The 21,987-nt window shown below is 41.2% G+C and overlaps 3 protein-coding genes across 6 annotated transcripts; 1 reads left to right on the top strand and 2 right to left on the bottom strand.

Moving 5' to 3' along the window:
* Window positions 1–1,743: 1,743 nt before the first annotated feature.
* On the top strand, window positions 1,744–8,968 carry LOC133904814 (serine/threonine-protein kinase STY13-like). The gene is made up of 8 exons (XM_062346381.1): window positions 1,744–1,887; window positions 2,747–2,996; window positions 4,424–4,605; window positions 4,703–4,835; window positions 4,929–5,124; window positions 7,671–7,795; window positions 7,885–8,043; window positions 8,312–8,968. The coding sequence occupies exons 3-8, from the start codon at window positions 4,475–4,477 to the stop codon at window positions 8,624–8,626; spliced, it is 1,059 nt and encodes a 352-aa protein (XP_062202365.1). The 5' UTR covers window positions 1,744–1,887; window positions 2,747–2,996; window positions 4,424–4,474; the 3' UTR covers window positions 8,627–8,968.
* A 1,337-nt stretch (window positions 8,969–10,305) lies between these two features.
* On the bottom strand, window positions 10,306–16,275 carry LOC133905494 (uncharacterized). Its single transcript, XM_062347300.1, has 3 exons — window positions 15,819–16,275; window positions 13,047–14,661; window positions 10,306–11,486 (listed from the first exon to the last, which is right to left on the bottom strand). Exons 1-3 carry the CDS (start codon window positions 16,123–16,125, stop codon window positions 10,499–10,501), a joined length of 2,910 nt encoding a protein of 969 aa, XP_062203284.1. The 5' UTR covers window positions 16,126–16,275; the 3' UTR covers window positions 10,306–10,498.
* A 788-nt stretch (window positions 16,276–17,063) lies between these two features.
* On the bottom strand, window positions 17,064–21,417 carry LOC133904684 (tubby-like F-box protein 14). 4 transcript variants are annotated; one of them, XM_062346162.1, is made up of 5 exons: window positions 21,158–21,417; window positions 19,547–19,862; window positions 19,283–19,370; window positions 18,184–18,316; window positions 17,064–18,101 (listed from the first exon to the last, which is right to left on the bottom strand). In XM_062346162.1, the coding sequence occupies exons 1-5, from the start codon at window positions 21,400–21,402 to the stop codon at window positions 17,339–17,341; spliced, it is 1,545 nt and encodes a 514-aa protein (XP_062202146.1). In that variant the 5' UTR covers window positions 21,403–21,417; the 3' UTR covers window positions 17,064–17,338. The 4 variants fall into 4 exon arrangements, with proteins under 4 accessions (XP_062202146.1, XP_062202147.1, XP_062202148.1 ...); XM_062346163.1 differs by having other exon boundaries at window positions 19,547–19,941; window positions 21,158–21,299; XM_062346164.1 differs by having other exon boundaries at window positions 19,547–19,894; window positions 21,158–21,295.
* Window positions 21,418–21,987: the final 570 nt, after the last annotated feature.

The raw sequence follows: 21,987 nt of genomic DNA on the forward strand, positions 1-21,987 counted from the left end.
GGTGGAAGTTCTTCATCAAGAAGTTTAGACTCTTCGTCACGATTTTCTACGAGCACTGGAATTCTAACATCCGGAGGGGAGCTAACTACCTTAATTGATAATGACGTTATCAGCCATGAACAAGAAAATTTCAGCATACTGTAATGGTGACATGAGCACAAGACGAATTATCTAGTGCGTTCACTGTTAGCATGAGATTTGTTAATGATTTTTTTATCTATAGTTTCTTCTGAGGCTGTCTTCAGTCTTACTAGAAGGATAATCGAAGAGAGAAGAACAACTCTATCAAGTAAGATGGTAAAAATACTCACCATAATAAAAGACTGGGGACAAGCTGAAGCGCGAATGTAACACATTGCAGAGAATACTGAGCTTGAAGTTTCATTCAAAAATTTGTATGTATGTTGATGAACGTGTAATTTTCAATTTTCTGAGTTTGATTGTACTCTTTTTTTCATTGCTAGAAAAGTTTTTAATGAGACAACATATCAGTAAAGCTCAGTTTTATGATTTTTTTTATTTTTTAAAGCGATCCGGAACCCACCACCGTCTCTCATCTTAGCCTATAAATAGCTACCATCTTCTGTACATGCCAAACTCTCAGTGATCCCATTCCCATCGGCCACCCATCTCTCTTTTTCTACTTGCTAGTCAAAGCCACTTGCCTATTTCAACAAATCAATTCCATATTTCCATCCATGGATCAAAACATCGAAAACTCGCGTGTATGGTTATGAGTGTGGTAACATTTTGAAAAGATCTTTAGAGAAATTAACAGGGAACATATAAGATTTGTTAAGTGTAATATATGCAACTATAAATTAGATGTCAGGTCTATAAATAGAACAAGATACTTGAGGAATCATATTAAATATTGCAAACAAAATTCTAGGGTTTCTAATGAAATTATGTAATTTTTAGAGCATAGCCATATGTTGTTATCTTTTTTTTTCTTCTAGTAGAAAAGTTTTTAACAAGACATTTAATCAATAAAGCTTATATTTATTTATTTATTATATTTTTTTAAAATTTGTAGCTACTATTTTTATTTTTTTTTCTATTTTCAAAGTGTTGCTAGGCCGGCTGTGCTCAGCCGTGCCGCCTGGCAGCCCATGCGTCGTGCCTCCACTATGCCCATCATGCCGCCCGTGTGACGTGCCTCCACCGTGTCGCCCATGTGTTGTGCCTCCATTGTGCCGCCGAGCCAGTCGTACTGTCATGCTACAATTGTGTCCAAACTGATCCGACACGGTAGCTAACGATCCGTACTGTGAACCGAGAGCGCGGCACGCAGACCAACACGACATAGCTCGTTACAATAGCCGGGCCTACCCGGACCGAGCCGTGACACCTCTAGGCTCGCTATCTCGTAGCCACTTTTTTCATATCATATCTCTATTGCTCTATCTTCTCACTGCCCATCTCTCCCTCCCTGTTGCATACCTTCCGCGTGCTGCCCAACTCGCGCCACCACGTGTAGTGGATAGGGAGGTAGTGGGTCTTGCCCCGTGCTGTAGTTGGCATATCACACTGTCACCATCAAAGGTAAATCATGAATTTTTGAATTTCTTTGTTTCTTTTAATTTTGAATTGAAACTCTTTGATTTTGAAACTTCTTTATTTTCAAACTTTAGAGTTAAAACATTTTCGATTTTAAAATTTTAAATGGGAACTTTTTTAATCTGATTCCTAAACATTGATCTGATTTGAAACCTTTGAGTTGGGTGGAGGGGGGGGGGGGTTGAACCAAGAAGGGTGATGATGGAGGTGGTAGACGGTCCGTTGACAGGGGAGTGGACCGCCAGTCGATTACGAATAAGTTGCTCCCTTGTCCGCCGCCCTCGTGCTCCTCCTCACCGCCGACGAGGTCCCCTCACCGCCGACGAGGTGAGCTCCTCCTCCCCACCCATCCACACGCCGCCCCCTCCCCCACACCCCTTCTTTCCCCTCTCCTCTCCTCGCCCTCTGCTTTGAGCCTTCACCCGCCCTTAGCTTCGACCGCCGCCTTTAGCCGTTGTCCCGCTCCGTCCTCCCTCTGCTTCGGCCATCTCACTGTCCCACCACCTCTCCCCTCCGTCATCACCTCACCACAGCAAGCCCCATGCTCTAGTCCCCAGATCTGGTCGCTATGGAGTGTAGGCATGTGCTTGCTCGCGTCTGGCCTGTGCTGTTGGTGTTCTTCGATCTGTTGTACTCCACTTGCATGTCGTTGGACTTATGCAGCTATGCAACGAATATTGGAGTATACTGCATTTTTCCTGTATGATCCGAACATACTGTACGATGCTAGCTGCTATTCAGTGCAGACTGTGTGCTTTGCACGATATTAGATTGCATTTGGGGATGTATTCATCAATTCATTTGCTCATCACAGTTTGGTTTCCCTTTCTGTTTTTCAGTCATATTGCTAATTGCAGCACGTGTAGCATTAATAATTTGTCTACATATGAACAATTGATTAACCTTGACCCATCACAGTTTGGTACCGATAACTGGATGAAGTACATGATTGGCGTATCAATATTTCAGTCTGCAAGTGAGACATCAATAATTTGTACTTGGAACCATATTGAGATACAATTGTGCATGCTTAGTTACCAAAAAAAGTTGTGCATGAGTGAGCTACACCTGTTGTAGCTCATCATGCAGTGCGACTTTTTTATTCCACTAACTTGTTGCGCTTGTGTTTGGAGGGTGTGCTGATCCTAATTATCCTAATGATCTTGTGCTGTTTTGTCTAATGCAGGTTAGACAAATAATTTTCAAACAAGGGGGGTTATCTGCAAGAGCGTGTACATACTGAATTGGGTGCCGCTTGTGCCTCCCTGTCGCTGGCCTCACTGCCGGTGACGTGACACAGCAAGCCAGGCCTCCTTCCACCGAAGTCCTCTTTCGTCAAGAGGCGTCTCTCTCCGCTTCCCTGCCCTCCACCGCTACCGGGCTGGTATGGAGTGGAGATCCATCTAGAGTACTTGGATCGATTTCTTCATTTGCTGGTAAGAGACCCAAGCTTACTTAGACTGATTGCTCCAGGAGTTTGTTTCGTTCTGGGGACCTTCTCTTTGCTGTGATCGCGGGCAATCAAATCCATGTCTTTCTTTCTCTCCATTTAGGCTTTAGCTACTTGTGGATTCATTTGCTTCATGATGGAGTACTAATAGCAGTTTTTTTTTGGAATTTTTGTGGATTCTTGGAAGCTTAGCGAGGCAGGCTTTAAGCACGGGGGAATGGGCTTAAGAATGCTGTTAAAATGTAGGTGTGCTTGTGCTTAATGTAGAAGCCGCTCTTAAAAGAGTCTCTTTTGGTAGGATCACGTGGGCTGGCTCAATCCCCGCCAAGCATGTCCCGAATAGTACAAGATGGGGGTGATCTCCTCGTGATGCAATTTGGTGGCTATTCCTTTTTTAGGAGTTAGTAGAGATGACAAAATCGTGGCTTAGTCTGTAGTTTTAGTGCCGGACGGCATTCAAGCAACTCACTGTTTCACTTTAGGTACTCCTGCATTTTCAGTGCATGTGGAATTTTATTTTCATATTTCCCCCCTTTTTTGTTGTGATCAAGGTCCTAGTTGATTCTTGTTTTTTTTTTTTTGCTAAGGACTTCGAGGAAATCATGGTGGTGTGTGAGTATGGTGTACAATTTTGTCGAATGCGCTCAATTAATCTGTTGTATCCATTTGCAGTGACGTGCTCTAAACTTGTACCTTTTCTACCAAACTTACAAATGCTTTCAAAGTAGATTTTGTCGAATACGCAGAACCTTCCAATGCACCCATTTCTGGTGAGGTTCTCTAAGCGTGTAGAAGGCTACTGTGTATGCAACAAGTTCTACATTTGAAAGTATTTGAAAGATTGTAGAAAAGTATACCCTGGCCACGTGTACATCACTCTACTGTCACTTGGACATAGGTAATTGGGTGTAAGCTAGAAGAATACCATATTTGACAAATTCTACCTTTTGTAAGTATTTGAATGCTGGAACAAATGTATCATGAACACCCCTAGAGAACCTCAATGGACATATGTATAAAGTAAAAGGACCCCTTGTATTCGACGAATTCTACTTTTGAAAAGTATTCGAAAGTTGGTCGAAACGTATACGGCTAATGAGGTTTGATATATGTCTGTACAATATACTTTTACCAACTTCCAAATATTTCAGAAACTATAATTCGTCGAATACATATGATTCTTCTCATTTTCAGTGAGGTACCCTACGGTTGTTGATAATATACTTTCTAACCAACTTTCAAATACTTTCTAAAAGTATATTTGTAGAATTCACGAGATCCTTCTAGTATTTACTATTTCTCATGAGGTGCTCTACATGTGTTCTTGATATACGTTTCTAACATTTCCAATAAAAAAGATATACTTTTCTGACAACCATCATGTACTTTCTAAAAGTTGTTCTTCTATTTAAGTTTTCAGTGGGGTGACCCTGTGGAACCCAAAGCAGACCTGCGGTGTTTGGGATGGAGTCTGGGAGTGCATTCTACGCAGGTGAAGGTCTCTCCATCGATCCCAAGTGGCTCATTGACCCAAAGCTTCTCTTTGTTGGGCCACGCATCGGTGAGGGCGCACATGCAAAGGTCTATGAGGGGAAGTAAGTCCTATATTTTTGCGCTATTGTCTACAGTTTGCTGGTTTGTTTGAATGATTTTCTCTTAGCTTATCACTTGCTTGATGCTGAGATTTGGTAGGTACAAAAACCAAAACGTTGCTATCAAGATTTTGCACAAAGGGGACAACCCAGAGGACATAACCAAGAGGGAGGGGAGGTTCTTGAGAGAGGTGACCATGCTTTCAAGGGTGCAGCACAAGAACCTCGTCAAGGTAGTTCTTTTGCTGAGGCTTTTTTGTTTCTTTCCTTGGGTGGAGGTTTAGGATGCTTTTGGATATGAAAACCTATGTCTGCTTATTATGCAGTTTATTGGGGCCTGCCTAGAGCCTGCCATGGTGGTCGTGACTGAGTTACTAGTGGGGGGCTCTTTGCGCAAGTACTTGGTCAGTCTCCGGCCTAGGAGCCTTGAGCCTCATGTAGCAGTGGGGTTTGCATTGGACATTTCCCGAGCTATGGAATGCTTGCATGCACATGGAATCATTCATCGTGATCTTAAGCCTGGTATGACTTTACAACCTGGTTACCTTGTGCCATCCATATTATTCATTGTTTACTAAATTTCTGCAAATTGTGGATGATACTTTTCCTTCTGTCCATTTGTACCATGGAGTGAGGTTTTAAATATAAATCTTGTAATGGCATACTTGTGAGGCTAGCTAACATGGAGGTGAGAAGTTAGTCTACTCTTACACTATCATAGTTTATGGTATCTGACATATTATTTGGTTTTGCTTAAATGTAATGATGTTCTAATTTGGCACATGTTTTCTATTGCATAAATGATTCTTAAGCAATAATCTCATTGGCATCGAATCGTTTGCTCTGTTAATTTTACATCTATCATTTTTTATGTATTGTTTAAGTTTGTGCTGAATTTTTCCATCACAAATTATTGAGATGGTAGGAAGTTGACGCAAACATGATCTGTGGTGCATTACTTCCTTGCCCCCCTGTGCCTGTGATCTTTTGTGCTGGCTATCACTGCTGTTGTGGCTAATCTAATTAAGGAAATCACACACTGATTGAACAATGCATGGGGAAGCAGGGTGAGTTATACCCTTCTGGGTGCTATATATAATATAAATACTAGAGAATAGTGATTTTTAGCTTTTAAAGAGTTTAATTATTTGTTGCTAAATTAGGCATGACTGCCAAATGGTTATCGAGAGTGAAGCATTTTATAGGTTCCTCTAATTAGTATATGCATAAATTCATAATGGAAACCATCACAAAATACAGAAGAACATATTGAAATATATATCCTTGATTTGCAGTTTTGCACACAAGGGGGGGGGGGGGCTATGGGCAAGTAGATGTTTGTGTTGTTCTTGATGTACGCAACAGTTCCCTGCCATTTCTAGGTGAACACTTTTCTTAGCAGGCGTCCAAAGGTGGGCAGTGCCCCACTTAATTTTGTAATTAAAATCTTGACTACTTTTAGTAATTTAGAATTTTTTTTATTAATTTGCAATTGTGCATATCTCATCTTCGAAATATTTAGTATAGCTGGGAGTTAGTACAACAAAGTAAAATCAAATGAGCACTGGTGTAGTGGTATATTAGTTTCTAGAATAGTTGTATCTTGGATTGAAGGTGTGGCTTCTATAGTTGCTAGGTGTGCATGTCTGTACAAATTCGTTAGGTCCCCAATTAGCCCAATCAGCAAGTTTCGTGGGCATGCAGAACTGAGTATCTAATTACTGTGTCTTGTAATCTTTATCCAAAAACCGTGTCTCGTAATCTTTGTTGACTAGTTAAGAACATTTTGCAATCTTGCTTGTTCTTTATTATACCATGCTGTAGTTCCTTGTTGGATAACTCATAACTCATCAATATTATCTTAGTACGACTGCTGCTATTGGGAAGCTTGCGAAGTATCCAACACAATGTTTTAAAGATTCAAGTTTTGACATCAAGATGGTATCTTCATAGCAGTTTTGAGGTTTTTCTTAGTGGGCCTTACATAACAGAAGCCCGTTTGCTGCTATTTACCTTGCTGTTTTGGATGAATTAATACTGTGGAAGAAACCAAGTGTGAGGATTTGTATGGGTTGTTAATCCTTATAGGGAGCATCACAAAAGTTTAGGCAACTTCAATTCTGATAACCATGTTTCAAGGGGCATCCTTTTGGAGGGAGGTGTTTCTCCTAAAAGCACATGATTGCATTCAGTTTGATATGTAACAGAGCGTCAAAGCACTATGCTTGCAACACATATAGACACAGATTACATATGAACCAGATAGTTGATGTTTAGCTTAGATATGGTTTAATATGGTAGTCTCTTTCAGTGCATAGTTCTGCAAAGATAAATGTGTTGGCAATTAAGATGTCGAGGCTTTGATTTTTGGCATAGATATGGTTCAATATGGTAATCTCTTTTAGTGCATAGTTTTGCAAAGATAAATGTGTTGGCAATTAAGATGCCGAGGCTATTTTATTGAAGAAGATATAGAGGTCCATAACATAGGGTAAGGGATCAATATGTTGGTCAGTAGAGTGCGAGTGACAATTTTTTTTCATTTAGTTAGTATGTCAGTGAGCTACAGCTTGCAAGCTGCAGTGTGTGTCATTAGTTTGTTGCATTTTTTGTCAAGTCGGAGTATTTAGAGCAAGACGTAGCTAGAGCAAAACTTTCTCACAAGAAATACCTAATCTAATATCCCTTTTTTTTAAAAAAAAAAAAGCACCAGGAGATATAAAATTGGAGCTGAATGATTAGTCATGACATAGAGCATAGTTGAAGATGTGTACTTCAGTGTAGATATAGTGCTGTTCATCAATAGAAAAATACTTATAATTATTCTGAGTTTCTGGCCAAATATGTTCAATCAAACAATGTACATTAGCACTGTTAGTTATTTGACTTGATTCAACATCAGTGACATCTTATTATACTGTTAGTTTATCAGTTATTTCCTTGGTCTGTATTCATATTTTGGGTGCAAATCTTTTTCTCAAAAGTCATTCTCCACCGATTTTCCTGACGAGATGTTTTTTCAGATTAAGTTGATCCTGAGTCTTGCTTTTGGTCTTCCTATCATCCAGATAATTTGTTGCTGACTTCAGACCAGAGAACAGTCAAACTTGTTGACCTTGGTTTAGCAAGAGAAGAGACATTAACAGAGATGATGACTGCTGAGACAGGAACATACCGTTGGATGGCTCCAGAGGTTTCTACTACTGCAGTTTCATATTAGTCAGTTACTGAATCCTTCCTTTTCTGTGTTGTTATTTGATTAATCCCGAAATATATCAACAGTTGTACAGTACAGTAACGTTGAGGCATGGAGAAAAGAAGCATTACAACCATAAAGTAGATGTTTACAGCTTTGCAATTGTGTTATGGGAACTCCTTCACAATAAGCTGCCCTTTGAGGGCATGTCTAATCTGCAAGCCGCGTATGCTGCTGCTTTCAAGGTAACACCTGATACTTCATCCCTGAATTGTGTTTGCATGTCTATCTTTATTTGAAGCTTCAGCGTGTGGTTTATTTGATTTTAGACCATCATGATTGGTTTTATTATATTCTACTATTCTTATGCTACGGTGGAGCTTTTCGAGGCCCTTGAACCTATTTGTCTCACATGGTGTTCCAAATAAGTTCTATTGCATGTGTTACTTTATCACACATACACTAGTATCATGCATTTTGTATTTGTCGAGATGACAGCTTCATTTTCTGCAGAACATCAGGCCAAGTGCAGATAACTTGCCTGAAGAGTTGTCAGAAATTCTAACATCCTGCTGGAAGGAAGACCCAAACGACAGACCAAATTTCACCCGGATAATACAAATGCTTCTACACTACCTGTCCACCCTTTCGCCACAAGAAACTTTGGCCCCTTGTCGCACATTCAGTTCGGAGAACACAATCCTCCCTCCTGAATCTCCTGGGACAAGCTCGCTAATGGCTTCTCGAGGCGACCTCGGCGACACACCAAAGGGCAAGATGGAAGACAAGCCAAGGGGTTTATTTTTCTGCTTCAGCGAGTGCTATTAGCACAAAGCAAGGAAACTGTGCAGATACCGAAAGAACAATACCCCACCCCCTGTTGCGCTGCGATTTGGTCGCGGTGGATCTAGCCTCAGCACCCATAGTCCATACACAAAGGATGGCTGAGGGTTCTTGTAGAACTGCTGTTTCTGCTAATCAGGTCTCCTGCGTCGCTGACATGTTGACATATCAGCAGGGTAAATCGAGTAACCTTTTGACTCCAGATAGCAATGATGAAAATAGTTTTATCATGTATTTTCGGTGAACCATGGTATCATGGAGCCTAGATTGCCCGTCTCGCGCATCATCGTATAGAAATAAACCAATAATAATTCACATGTTGACATATCAGCTGTGTCAATTGTCTGTAGCTTTGTGTTCCTTGCCATTTCAGTGCTGTTATATGGACTCTGTTGGATGATTGGATCTGGGTGATAAACTGTTGGATTGCTCTGCAAGGTGAGATCTGATGATCTGCTTTATGAAACCTGGTATAACACTGACCAACAGGAGGCACGTCCAACATACTGACCTGGAAGTAGTCGTGACAACGTTGGTTGGCTGGGCCCACGTGCCAGTGGCGCAGAGTATTTTAGGTGAACCGAGCCGAGCTGGCAGAGAAGTCGTATTCTATCCTTTGCTTTCTTTTCTGGTGGTGTAAGCAAGTGGCAGATCGTATCTTGTGGATTTTCGTTACAAGCAAAACACTTGCTTCGTCATAAAAAGCATGATTGAAATTAGGATAAAAATGAATGGCGTGCTTGCATTTTTTTTTCGTATTAAATCTCTCAATTCTGAAACGATAGCTGACTATGATCAACAGCCGGGCTATTATTTTTTTGCCGGTCGTGTAGTAGGCATGGTGACGTGGGCCAGCCACGTCGGCAACCAGGTTGGAACAGAGGCAGGCTGGCATTCTAGGGACACGTGGCATCGTTAACTTGGAACCAGGCATTCAGGCTCCTCCACATGAGGCAAGCTCCTCATTGGCTGCCTGTTCGTGCTGACTTGTCATTGGAGGCAACCAGTTTTCATCCATCCGCAAGGTATTAGGCATGCACCATAAATCTCGGCCATCCACTCCTCTTATCTATATCCGTTAATTCTCTTATCTATCTTAATTTTTTTATCAAATTTTCAATATAAATCTCAACATAAATAAACGGTTAAGATAGGCATTGTGCACACACCATATTGTGAAATTTTCCCTTCCGGTTTGAGCAACCCATCCTACCCAGAAGCTCATCCAATGACGGTTACCGTAGCAGATCATCGGCATATCTTAGAACTTAAAACAGAAATAGTGGTCATTAGAAAAGATTAATTATACCTAAATCACTAAAAAAAATCACGTGCCAATGACGCTTGGTCATGTGGTAAGGAAGGAAGCATCTAAATCGCGTGTCAACACTATTTATCAAGAAAATGAGGGCAAGAACCAGCAACACAGAAATGGGGGAGAAAAAAAGACACTGCAGAAAAGAAAGCAGAAACTAATAGTATTAGTATCAAGGAAGCTTCATGGAACAATTGTAATACTCCACTTTATTCCACAGTATCAAGACCTCGGCAGAGTAACTGGAGATGACTTGGTTCAACAGTTCAAGTGTCGAGGATTCCTGCTAACTGAAGCTCGTAGTCGTCCGTACCAGTTAAACACGGCATCATAAACATGCTCTCTTAAGTAGGAAAAAGAATGATACTCTGTTAGATCATAAGCTGTTGTTTGAGGGGATTATAACCATAAACAAGTGTACCTTTGTTTGATACGATTACCAAACAAGGACCATGGAAGCTTTCAAAATGAGGTCAGGCCACAGTTGCAATTGGCGCCAAAAGAAGCAAATTATAGCATTTTTTTTTTCATACAACAGAATTTCAACTGTGCAACTTTGAGCCCCGTGCTTTTTGCAGACTGCCCAACACGCTCTCAACCAGCTTATCGTTCTCTTTATCTTCCTCGGAGTTTGACACAAAAGAATACTGTTTCTGCGAGAGCCTTGTAAGCCTTTGTGAATTTCCTGCGGTCAGATTGTCAAGAAAACCTGGGTTGGTTCTAGAACAATCCACAAGCCCATCAATGTCTTGAGGTTTCTTGCTAGAACCATCATCCTTGCTACTGTTCCAAGAATCGATAATTTGGAGAAGTGAGCTATGCTCTGCGTCTCTTCTAGGGTGCTGTTCTGCTTGATTGTCATTATCTGAGAATTCGTCATCTGAAGAAGTGGGAGGACGGTAGCACATTTCCTTATCAATCCCTGCAGCAGTTTCAGTAGTAGCAGATACAGGACCAAGCTCCTCCCAAATGAAGTCATCACCATTGTTTTGATTTCCATTTCCCTTGTTGCCAGGCTGGCCAGTTCCATTTTCTGCAGGTAGAACCCTTGGATATTTTACCCTTGCACCAGGCATGATTCGCAACAGTGACTCAAGATCTGTATACCCAAGCTTCTGGTGATCAAGCTCGTATCCATGCTTCTGAGCAAAATGACGCTTGAAAATGCTGATGTTAAATCCATATTCATACCGCGAAAGAAGCTCCTTTAATGACTTGTGACAATCGGATAGCATTTCCTCCCTAGTGAGAGGCCTGCTCACCCTACTGTTACCATCGACATATTTGCCCTGCTGCGATGGCTTCACATTAGAAAAAATAGAACTGAGACCATTGTACTTGCTGGGATTCGATGGAACACATGTTCTCTTCTGGGGGAGGGTAAGACGGAAAGGGAAATGTCTGGAGGGAGTTTCTTCAATCCATTTCTTTTCAGAAACTAACAAATGTACCAGCTGATGCAGATCTTTCTCAGGGAGGCCTTTGAGAGGCCAACAACCTAATTTCTGCAATCCATGCACCAACTGTTCCCTGGCCAAGAAAAGTAATCATGTAAGAAGTATTCTCCTTCAAAACAATCAAGACAAACACAATTTCACATCATCTCATAAGTCCTTTTTTACTTGTAAAAAGAAACATATGTAAGGATTATTATATACCGAATAATCAAGTAAGCAACGATTGATCATAAAATTTCAAATTGTGAGGAAATGCTGACTTTATAAGGTTTAATATCCAGTGTTAGACAAGGATAACTGGTGAGTTATCAGGTGTTATGTGCCAATTTCAAATTATAGAAAAAAACAGCAACGAGTTTATGGAACTAACAACTAGATGATCTGAGATAGAATAGATTCATTCTCCCGTTATAAAATTCACACTAGCAAATATCTTGGTGCTCCGAAAAGATTCAATTTCCACTACTGGACAGTCAACATATCTATTGTAATGGATCAACTGTGTAATGTTGCTCTGACACTGGTGGTAGACAGGTTGTTTTGCACGAAGTTGCCACCAGGTAGCAAGCCACAACCAGCATTAAAAAAATTCAAAAGTAGGAAAGTAAATTGCAGGATTAGGTGCCAAAATTTGTACATAAAACCAGAAATGACCCCTAGAGAAATCATTAAATGCACCTCATTTATACTCTTCTCATTACATGTGTCCAGGGGTTCCGGCGTCCCCAGTAGCGAATTCAGCATGTTGCAATGTTTCAAAAATTCATGTATGTAGTACGCATGAATTTAAGTAAATCTGTAAAAATTCAGCGTCAGATTCATCCTAGATGTCAAGAAACAAAATAGACAAGCAATCAATCTGGCATCATTCATCATGTGCTAACAGTATCACTTGTCTTTTTTGAATATCAATATCAAAGATGAATTTGAGATTGAATTTTTGAAGATTTCTTTACTTTATGTGTACTACATACATGATTTTTTATGAAATTTTTGAACCATTGCAACATGTTGGATTATCGTATCTTTGCTAATGGGGACACCGCAACCCTTGGTCACCAACGAATTTCCCCTTACAAAATATGAGATGCTACAAAATAGCCATAGGTGGAAGTAAGAGGGAATTGCAAAAGAGAATACATATGTTTAGTTAAAAATCATGAATCTAGTGCGAAACAATTGTTTGCCCTAAAATTAGCTCTGGAGGAGAAATGCTCATAGGAAGTAATAGATAGGCTATCAGTGTTCCAGCTACTAAACTACAAATGCAACCCAAAAATTTTCAAGCAGTAAATGGCAAAACTGCATAACTGTGCCTTACTCATATCAATCTACAAAATCTCTTGCAAGCAAATCTATAGAATTATGTAAACGATTGACATTACTAGAATAAATGTGCCATAGTTTGGAGTTATTTTGTTCTCATCAGTTGATGTTTGATAGATCTACAAAGTGCTTCTTTCATTTAAAAAAAAAGAAACAATAACGTTATAATGCGTTAGCCATGAGTCTGACTTCAAATTTGCATAACTTTGAACTTCAAGTCAAAGTCCCAACAACTTTTGTTACATAAAAAAAGATATACAGGTAACCAAAAGGCATGAATTAAAATCTAAAGGAAAAAAAGATTTACCTTGTCTTCGCTTTTGAAACAAATTCAGACCCAAGAGGTTTTGATAACTGCTGCTCCAAAATATCCCACAAGTAAGATTTTGTTAATATTTCATTAACTACTTGTTGTCCACTTCCACAAGTTGAAGCATTTGAAGATTCAGATTCTTCAATTGAGTCAGTCCTTGCTTCATCAATGACATTTCTATTGGTTGTACTATTATCTGCATCTGATTTTCCAAAAGCCCACCATCTTGATGCCCAGCTCCATAAGCCCTTATTCATTTCAGACGAATCATCCCTTTTTCCAGCTTTACCCATGGGAAGAGATGCAGGTCCACTACATGGTTCTGAGTTCTCAAGAATTGATGAATCTCTCTTTATGTTTGCAGAACGGTCATCATCAGATAAAGTTGACAAATTAGCACTTACTGCTGCAGTACTATCAGAGCCATCTGAGCAGCCATTCTTATGGATTCTTTTCAAAAGCTTCCTACGGTGATCGCCATTATGCTCTTGCTGAGAAGTTCGCAAATCATCAACAACCTCAGCAGAAGTGTTTTCACGATTCTGAGAAACCTCATATTTAGCTTTCTCGGGGCCATTCCACAGCATCCAGATCCTTTTGAAGAGTCCATCTTTGTTAACAGAATTTTCAATCCCTGAGGAAGAGGGAGTTCCAGGGGTAGTCCTTTCATCAACTTTCCTGCGGCTGGCTGGCGATTCTGGCTGTGCATTCACATCAGCTGTTGGATACTCCTTGTGATCCTCGGATAACACATCTGATGGGGACGATGAGACGGCAAATGTAGGTGGATTTTCATTTACAGCCTCTGCGAAGCTTCTGTTCCCATCAATACTTTGAGAAGAACTTGGGGGCTTAGAGTTTAGTTCAGAAAGGTAAGTTGACGTAAAAGATGGATGTGTCTTATCATTGTGTGCTGTTCGAGTGAGGTTATTCTCCTTGACATTACATTGAGCTGAAATCAGGGTCTTAGAACATTGATCACCAGGCTGCAGCAACCTTTTGTTGACCGCAGCTACATATGGCTGGTTTTCACCAGGTGGAGGATCAAGAAATTCAACAATATCTGGCATCGATTGGAGAAGACAAGAGAACTTCTTGTGGCCAAAGAAGTCTGTACCCAGAAAAATATTGTTCTTTCTAAGCTCTCCTCGAAGATCCGAGAGGTTCACCCCTTTAGGATATGAATGTAGCGCCTCCAGAATTGCATTAGTTACATATTTGGGGACTGAACAATGCTTGGAATCAGATGGTGTCTTGATGGGTTCCACTGACTCCGTCTCCAGGAAGGGGTCATCCAGGGCTCCTTTGTAGTGACCATACCAAGATCCAGATAAACCATCGGGTGGGTGGCTAAAACGTTTTGGTGAGAAATCCTCACCTCTAACTAAAGCATCCCAAGGCCACATAATTGTCGCTGCACTGCATAGTGCACTGGTAGCACTACTAGGACAAGCAAGCAGTATGTTATAATTGCTCATTCGCAAACGATGCAACATGTTTGCAAAATCTCTATCCCCTGATATAAGGAAAAAATGGACTGGTGGAGGGTTTTGAGCAATCCAGTAGACAAGATCAGCCATAAATGAACGGTCAGAACTATTCTTCCCACCTACATTGTGGTAACAGAACTATTAGTACAATCTTAGAAAAGACCATAACGCTCCATAAGAAAAAGCACAAACAGAAAAAAGAAGAAGGTGAAACTACAGAATGCCAACTTTGTACCACCTCCGTAATTCAACAAGTAACAATTTTGACTTTGATGTTATGCTTTGACCATTGATTTTAAAAAAAATGCATATGCAAATAGTAAGAGCTGATACCAAATACCAACTAATATGGCATACTTATTATCTGAGCCATTCTCAACATTCCATATTAAAAACCACACATTTTTCCTTACAAAAAGCATTAATAAGGGTTCTCATTGTCAGTACAGGAGAAATTTCAACACTGAAAAAAAGTGAAACGATTCCTACAGAAAATATTCTGTAATATATCTACCCATGCAGAATTGGATGTAACCGATATTAATTAAACACCAATCAAATAGATTTATTATTTATCATGTTTTGTCTTACCAGCAAATGAGAAACATTTTCCACAAATTTCAGGCTATATCAAACAACAGTGTCTTTTCTGATAGTACACACACACACAAAAAAAACATATTGCTTATAGTCATTCATATCCACAAACTTCCCACAGTCCCCTAACTAAAAGGAATGCTCTTTTCCCCTCTAATAATACTCTTAACTCTTGCAGAAGGCAACATATACTCCATGTCATGAATGTGTAAAACAAACCAGTGGATACGACATGGGCAAGGCTGCACAGTTCAAAGACCAACATAATCATTATGTTTTGAAACCAATTGGTAACATAACTCACCATCATCATTCATTCGGCCTGTTCTATGAAAAAGCATGATTCAATTATATCCTACAATAGGAGGATGGACATCCCAGAGATTGGGAGGAAACAAATTTGGTATCGAACTTTGTGAATAAAAGCTTTAGAAATCAACAGACCAAGGATGCAAAATTAATCAAATATACGCTTCTCTCCAATTCAGGATTGCTAACATCACGAATCATGGCAATGCATATCAAATCACCACCCCAGCAACGAAACATCCGACTAAAAACGCACGAAAAGCCTAAACGATCTACACATATGGTAAGGAATTCCAGGAAACCAGCACAACAACACTAGATTGAACGGAACATAAGAGGGGGAGGGGAGCGGTGGCGGCGAGCACGCAACTGCGTGGGACGTGGGAGATGGAGACCCCGGTGGCGGCGAGCGCCTCCTGCGAGGAGCGCGCGAGCTGGAGCACGTCCCCGAAGGCGGTGATGGAGAGCGGCCCGCGGATGCCGGCGGCGCGCAGGGCGGCGGCCACGCGCGGGGCGACGCGCAGGACGTTGACGCCGTTGGGGATGTGGCAGTTCTCGAAGTCCCACCACACCGACACCCGGACCGCCCTGTTCTCGCCGCCCCCGCCAGCCGCCGAGGCGAGGCGGCGGCAACCGCGGGGGTGGGAGGCGAGGCGGCGGAGGAGGATCTGGGACATGGCGGCCGGAATGGATCGGCGTCAGCGGCGGCGCGCCTCTCCTCGCCGGCGGTTGCGGGGTTTTAACAAAAACCCTTCTCCGTCTTTCCGCTTTGCCACAGCAGTACTCCGCTTGGACCGAAAAGAGGCCACGTAGACGTGATGGGCCGGGGCTGGACGAGATCTTCTGATGTAATTGTATTTTATTTGTTAACATGTGAACTAATTTTTAATAGGTTTTACGTGTTAACGATAATGTTATACCGACCATTGATACTGAATCAGCTCTTAGTGGATCATCATATGTGTCAGCGATAACATTACCTCGTGTAGTTAAGTTAAAGAAATTGCTTCTTCGGAACCTAGGACTTGTCCCAATTGCAATTTTTTCTCAAAAAATATTGCAACTTTTGACATGGATCTTCCCAAGAAATTTTACTACGGTCCTCTAAAAAAACTTTACATCTTTAAATTTAGAAAGATTATATTGAAAAACTTTTTTACCTAATAGTACCAGGAACCACTGTAAGAGGCGGAAGCACATGATACGTTCTCTGGTAAAAGAATAAAAAATATGATTGACGCAATGCAGTTCTAAGGAACTTTAAAGTTTATAAACATCAGGACCATTTACTTGTTTGAAAGTTCTGATCCCTTCATAGCAACTTACCCAAGAGCATTTCTGAAATACCCTGCGTATGCTTGCCGATCAGATACACATCATATGTGCATGCAAGGGGCAAGGAGTGGCCGCGTCAACTACTGCACAATTCTGGTATGAGATATGGCATTCGCAGACAGGGGAGATAACTTCAAGAAAAAATACACACAATCGCCCAAAGTTTTTGGAAGTAAATGAAAGCTAATCCTTTTATTGCTATGACTTATGACAAGGCAATCCAGAATTTTAGAAGATGCACATTTGCACGTCAACACAACAGCTGGCAGACAAACTCATGTCAGCTAACATAACCGCAGCATAATAAAACCAATTAAATCTGCCAGCTAGTTAAGGGCAGGCCAAGGTGCTACTCCAGAGCAAAGCTAATGAAAACAAAGCAATCGGGACACACAACAGCAGCTGTAGATCAGGTGGAAATGGCTAACATGCTTTCTAAGGAGCTACAGGTTAAGAAGACACCAACAACATACAACAGAATGGCGGCCCAGCAAAATTTCAGGGCCACCGTCTTCATGATACATGATCACTGACAATGCTTTGGCACTGACAGCTTTATTCGCAGGCCAGCTTGGTGTCGAAGCTGCTCAGGCAGATTGCAAAGGCCTGGAAGGCTGATAGCGGATAACGGTAGTCCATTGTGAACATATCCTTGGCCACCTTCCCGAATTGCAGTATCACCTTTTCGTGCTCGGGTGGCAGTGCTGGGGCAGCCTGCGATGGGTTCGGGGCTCCAGCGGTGGGCTGAGCGGTGGGCTGTGTTGCAGCAACAAGCTGGAAGTTCTTGACGGATGCAACGGTGACCCTGCCCCTGAAATTGAGGCACCAACACTGTAACTGCTCATGCCATCTTGGGGCCTTGTTGCGGAGAATCAATGGCATCTCCTTGCACTCGTCATTGTCACCCAGTGTCATGTCTCTGATCCTGTGGCTGCTCATTGAGATGTCAGAGAATCGTGTGCTACTGAATTGCATGGAATGATCCATAATAGATGACTTGGAGAAGGAAATGCTGCCAAATGGCTCATCAAGCGAGCGGGCAAGGACACTGTCCAGCTGGCATGGGACAGTGCCACCAGCCTCAAGGGACGAGGCAGGGATGGAGTGCATCACACAGTTCATCCGCCTAGGGCCTCGAGTCCCCAAGACATTTAGCTCATATGAAACCTGTGCTATGTTGCAGGTACTGGAAGGGACCTTTGGCGACACCTTCCTGGAGTAGAACCTACGGCTTGTTTTCCCTGGTTGTGAAACATTGGCTGCATTGCATGGTAGCTGGGTGTCATATATTGCAAACTTTGTGCCGAGGAGATTTGACCTAAAAGTCCAAAATAATAAATACAGGTCAAAAATCAATTATGTAACTTCTCAAAACAGTTGCTCGTTATATGAGTTAGTACCTCAGCTTTCCGATGTATGTTTTGCTTGACCTAGATATATTGTGAGCATTCATGAATATTGTATATTCTGTACAGGTTGGACGGGAGGTTCTTTTTGCTGATAGGAGGAACTTGCCACTTTCAACAAGGACAGCTGTAGAAAATGGGTTGTATTATGTTAGATTACAGCAGAGATTAAAGAAAAGGTACCAAACAGGTAGGCCTGCAAGTGGAATATAAGCTCTAAGGATTAAGTCAATTGGGAACAGAAAATTGTTGGCATCTGATCACAGTATGCCAGCACTAATAACTGGTAGCGGTAGGTGCATGTATGTTTTAGCCTCAAGAGCTGGGATACCAGCAGGGCTGGTGTATATGCTTAAGTTCATTCAATTCCAGCAAATTCACTATTATGTAGATGGCTGCTAGAAGAGAATGCTTAGGCCTAGATGAAAGACAGGCCGAGCGTATTCATTTAGAGCAAGAAGCATATTTGTCAACCCCCCTCATGAAGTTTAAATGCTATTAGGTGTTGCCAACATGCAGACTAAGCAGATAACAGAGGTCGAAAATTATCTTTTAGGGAAGCTAATCAACCAGAAAAAAAATTCGTTCTTTCTGAATTCTACAACTTCAGTTGCCACACATAACTACTTCTGGAAAGCGAAGCAGAGTGCATACTCTGCAAGAGCAGTATGAGGTCTGGTTCTCTAGATTTGTGAGATAGGGAATCAATAATGCCAGTTATGTCGAGTATGAAAAACATGAGTGGAAGATGCATACACGTATGCAAAAATGACTGGCATGTATAATACATCGGTGTATGATAATTTAATAATACAAATACTATGCTGGTACCAACAGTCCAAACATACTTTTCATCTAATGGAGGTAAGTTGGAAACTTCGGTACATGAAATAGATCGTGCATGATTCACTATAATGAAAGGACTTAAGCTACACTTCTATTCTTGTGTTACACGAGTAGAAACATGGTCGTGTATCTTGCATTATTTGAAATGTCTACAAGCTTCACACAAGAAGTGATGGCTCAGATGCTGTGTAAGGAGTTACAGCAAGTAATAAGAGCAAACAAACATAATACTTCGCAATAGGCTTACCTGAGCTAAGACACAGATATAGGTAGTAAGTTTGGGTAGATTTATCCCTTTTGATGAAGCACTGGATGGTTCCATCTCGAGGCCCAGGCTGAATATTAAACATGGCCAACAAAATAGTATTAATGAATAGATGAAATATGTTTTATCTGTATTTTTAATTTTTTTAATTTTACAAAATATCACTTTCCAAATGTAAGTTACAACAAAATGGTCACGAAAGACATATGAAAATGAAACATGAAAGGATTAAGAGAGCATCATCACCTGCTTCAGGGAAACAGGAAAAGTGATCTTTCCAGAAAACTCTGGATTCTTAACTATCTCTTTGCACATTTCTCTCCAGGTTTGACAAACATCTGCACAAGCAACTACATGTTTCCTGTGAGGCCATGTAGCTTCACTATCCTCCAATCTCTCGATTACATCTCGAAGCAGTTCCGGAGGCAAATTAGCCCAGCAACTGTTCTGGATCACTGGGGCTGGATCATGCAACTCATGGACAGCACCATGAGATTTCCCTCTGCGATGGTCCAGAAGCTTCACCTCAAAGCCTCTTCGAGACAAGCTCCCAAAGCCATCCCTTACATCACGCACAATGTTACGAAACGACATCTAGGTCAAGCAAAGCAAGAGCAATTGTGCTGAAACATCAAAACTTCCTGCAATGATTGTACAAATAGGATGCAGAGTAATGATGGTCAAGATAAACTAATCAAGAAAAGCCTCCAAGACAAAAAAAAATTAATTGGTATTAGCCGTTACAATTTCTCTGGAAAGCACATAAATATGTCTAATTACCTAATTCGAATTGCAACAAAACTCTGCAAGAAATATCTCTTACGATACTGAAGCATATTATATAATTTCTAAAATGAATTAGTACAATCAGTGAATTGAAACTTGGAAGAATCTATCATCCTTTGTGTTTTTGTCCCAACACGATATAGCAACCATCGCACAAATAATATTGGAATGGGTTGCTTCATCTAACTGTTATGCCATTTCCATCATATGCATCAAGAAGTACAGCTGGAAATGGTGTAGCCCAAAGAAGGTGGTGGGACATTTTTTTCATAACTAAGAAAATGAAAGATTAGGAAAGAGCACACCAAAATGAGCAGTGCATGTATCAGTTGAATGTTATGCTTTGACTTTGAACAGAATTACAATGAAATCACTCATTCTCCAATCAAAATTCAAAACCATTGTAGGGATTAGGGAAAGTAATGCTCTGCAGAGCACAAAACATTACACATGGTACTTCAATTCCCCCAACCACAGCATTATTGACCACTAAAATCATGGGCTCGATTAGTTCCAATCAAATACTTCAACGTACATAGATATCAAGGCTACTCCTTTCTGATTTCTAGCAATGTCAACAGTCTACACAAAAATTTCCCACAATCGCTTGGATGCATCTAAGTGGTACCACAAGAAAATCCTTAAAACAGAAGCTGACCCATTGCGTACGACAGTAATACCACTACTGGAACCGAATTACAGAAGCTAAGATAAACAGGAAAAATAATAAAACATGAAATTATATATGCACACCCATACATAATGATTACCAGGCGCATAACGTCGCTTTCACTGGAAACAGATAAGGGTAACCCCGTAACACGCTCGACAAGAACACCCTCTTCAAACCCAAATCCCGCTAATTTTCAGCCCAAATCACAGCTCAAGCCCCTGCCATTCCACCAAATCCCGCCGAATTTCGCTCAAAAACAGGCTAAAAAACCATGCTCCAGCGAAAAATCCCTCCTTTCGACCTCTACCGAACCTAATCCTCTCTCTAACGGCGCAAATCCCCCCAGAATCACCGAAACGTATCTAAGCGAAAGAAGCACGGATCCGGGCAACACGCACCTGAAACAGAAGCGAGCGGCGCGGCGGGTGAGGGACAGGGGGCGAGCCGTGGCTACGGGAGACCGTGGGGAGCGGATTGCGGAGGCGCCATTTGGATCGGAGGAGGGAGAGGGAAGGAGAGGAAAGGGGTAGGAAGAGGAGGAGAGGAGAGGAGAGGAGGTGGCGAAGGAAAGAACAAGTGGTGGTGGCTGGACATCACGTGTTGGGGTGGACGCGACATCACGTGCGCCCGCAGAAAACAACATCGACTTGTAAGGGGTGTTCTTTCGCGAAAATTCTATTAAAAAAACAACAACAACAAACGATTTCGCCTTATTTTCTCGCATTTATGGTTTGAAGGCACACTCTTGCATATAGTCCTCGTCATCTTCAAACATAATAATATCGGATCATAAATTATTTCGATGGGTATTTATCCTACCTCTTAAAAATTAGGATAAATAGCTTCAATTTAGATGCATGTGTAGACTCTTGACTAAGGGTACATCTACACCTAGGGCGCATCAATAAAACTTGTTCATGGAAGGGGTAGAATCAAGCTCATGGTAAGGTGGATTTTAACTCAGGACTTAGAAATTTGCAAAAGGTAAAGTTAAGCTGCCTAGACAGTAAAAGTCTAATCTGGGATGATATTTTGATATTAGCTTTACTGTTAAAGTTTAGCCTAGGGTATGATCAAATCTTGATTCTGCCTCTGATGTATCTCTATAATTTATATACACACGAGTGTTTTGAATAATTTTATTTATAGACGTGTGATAAGACACACTCATAAATATATGAGGGTGCATCATCCTTATGCCGATAATCAAAGGTACCTTAGGTTCTGT

The sequence above is a fragment of the Phragmites australis genome, chromosome 22 (assembly GCF_958298935.1).
Source record: "Phragmites australis chromosome 22, lpPhrAust1.1, whole genome shotgun sequence".
Taxonomy (NCBI): domain Eukaryota; kingdom Viridiplantae; phylum Streptophyta; class Magnoliopsida; order Poales; family Poaceae; genus Phragmites; species Phragmites australis.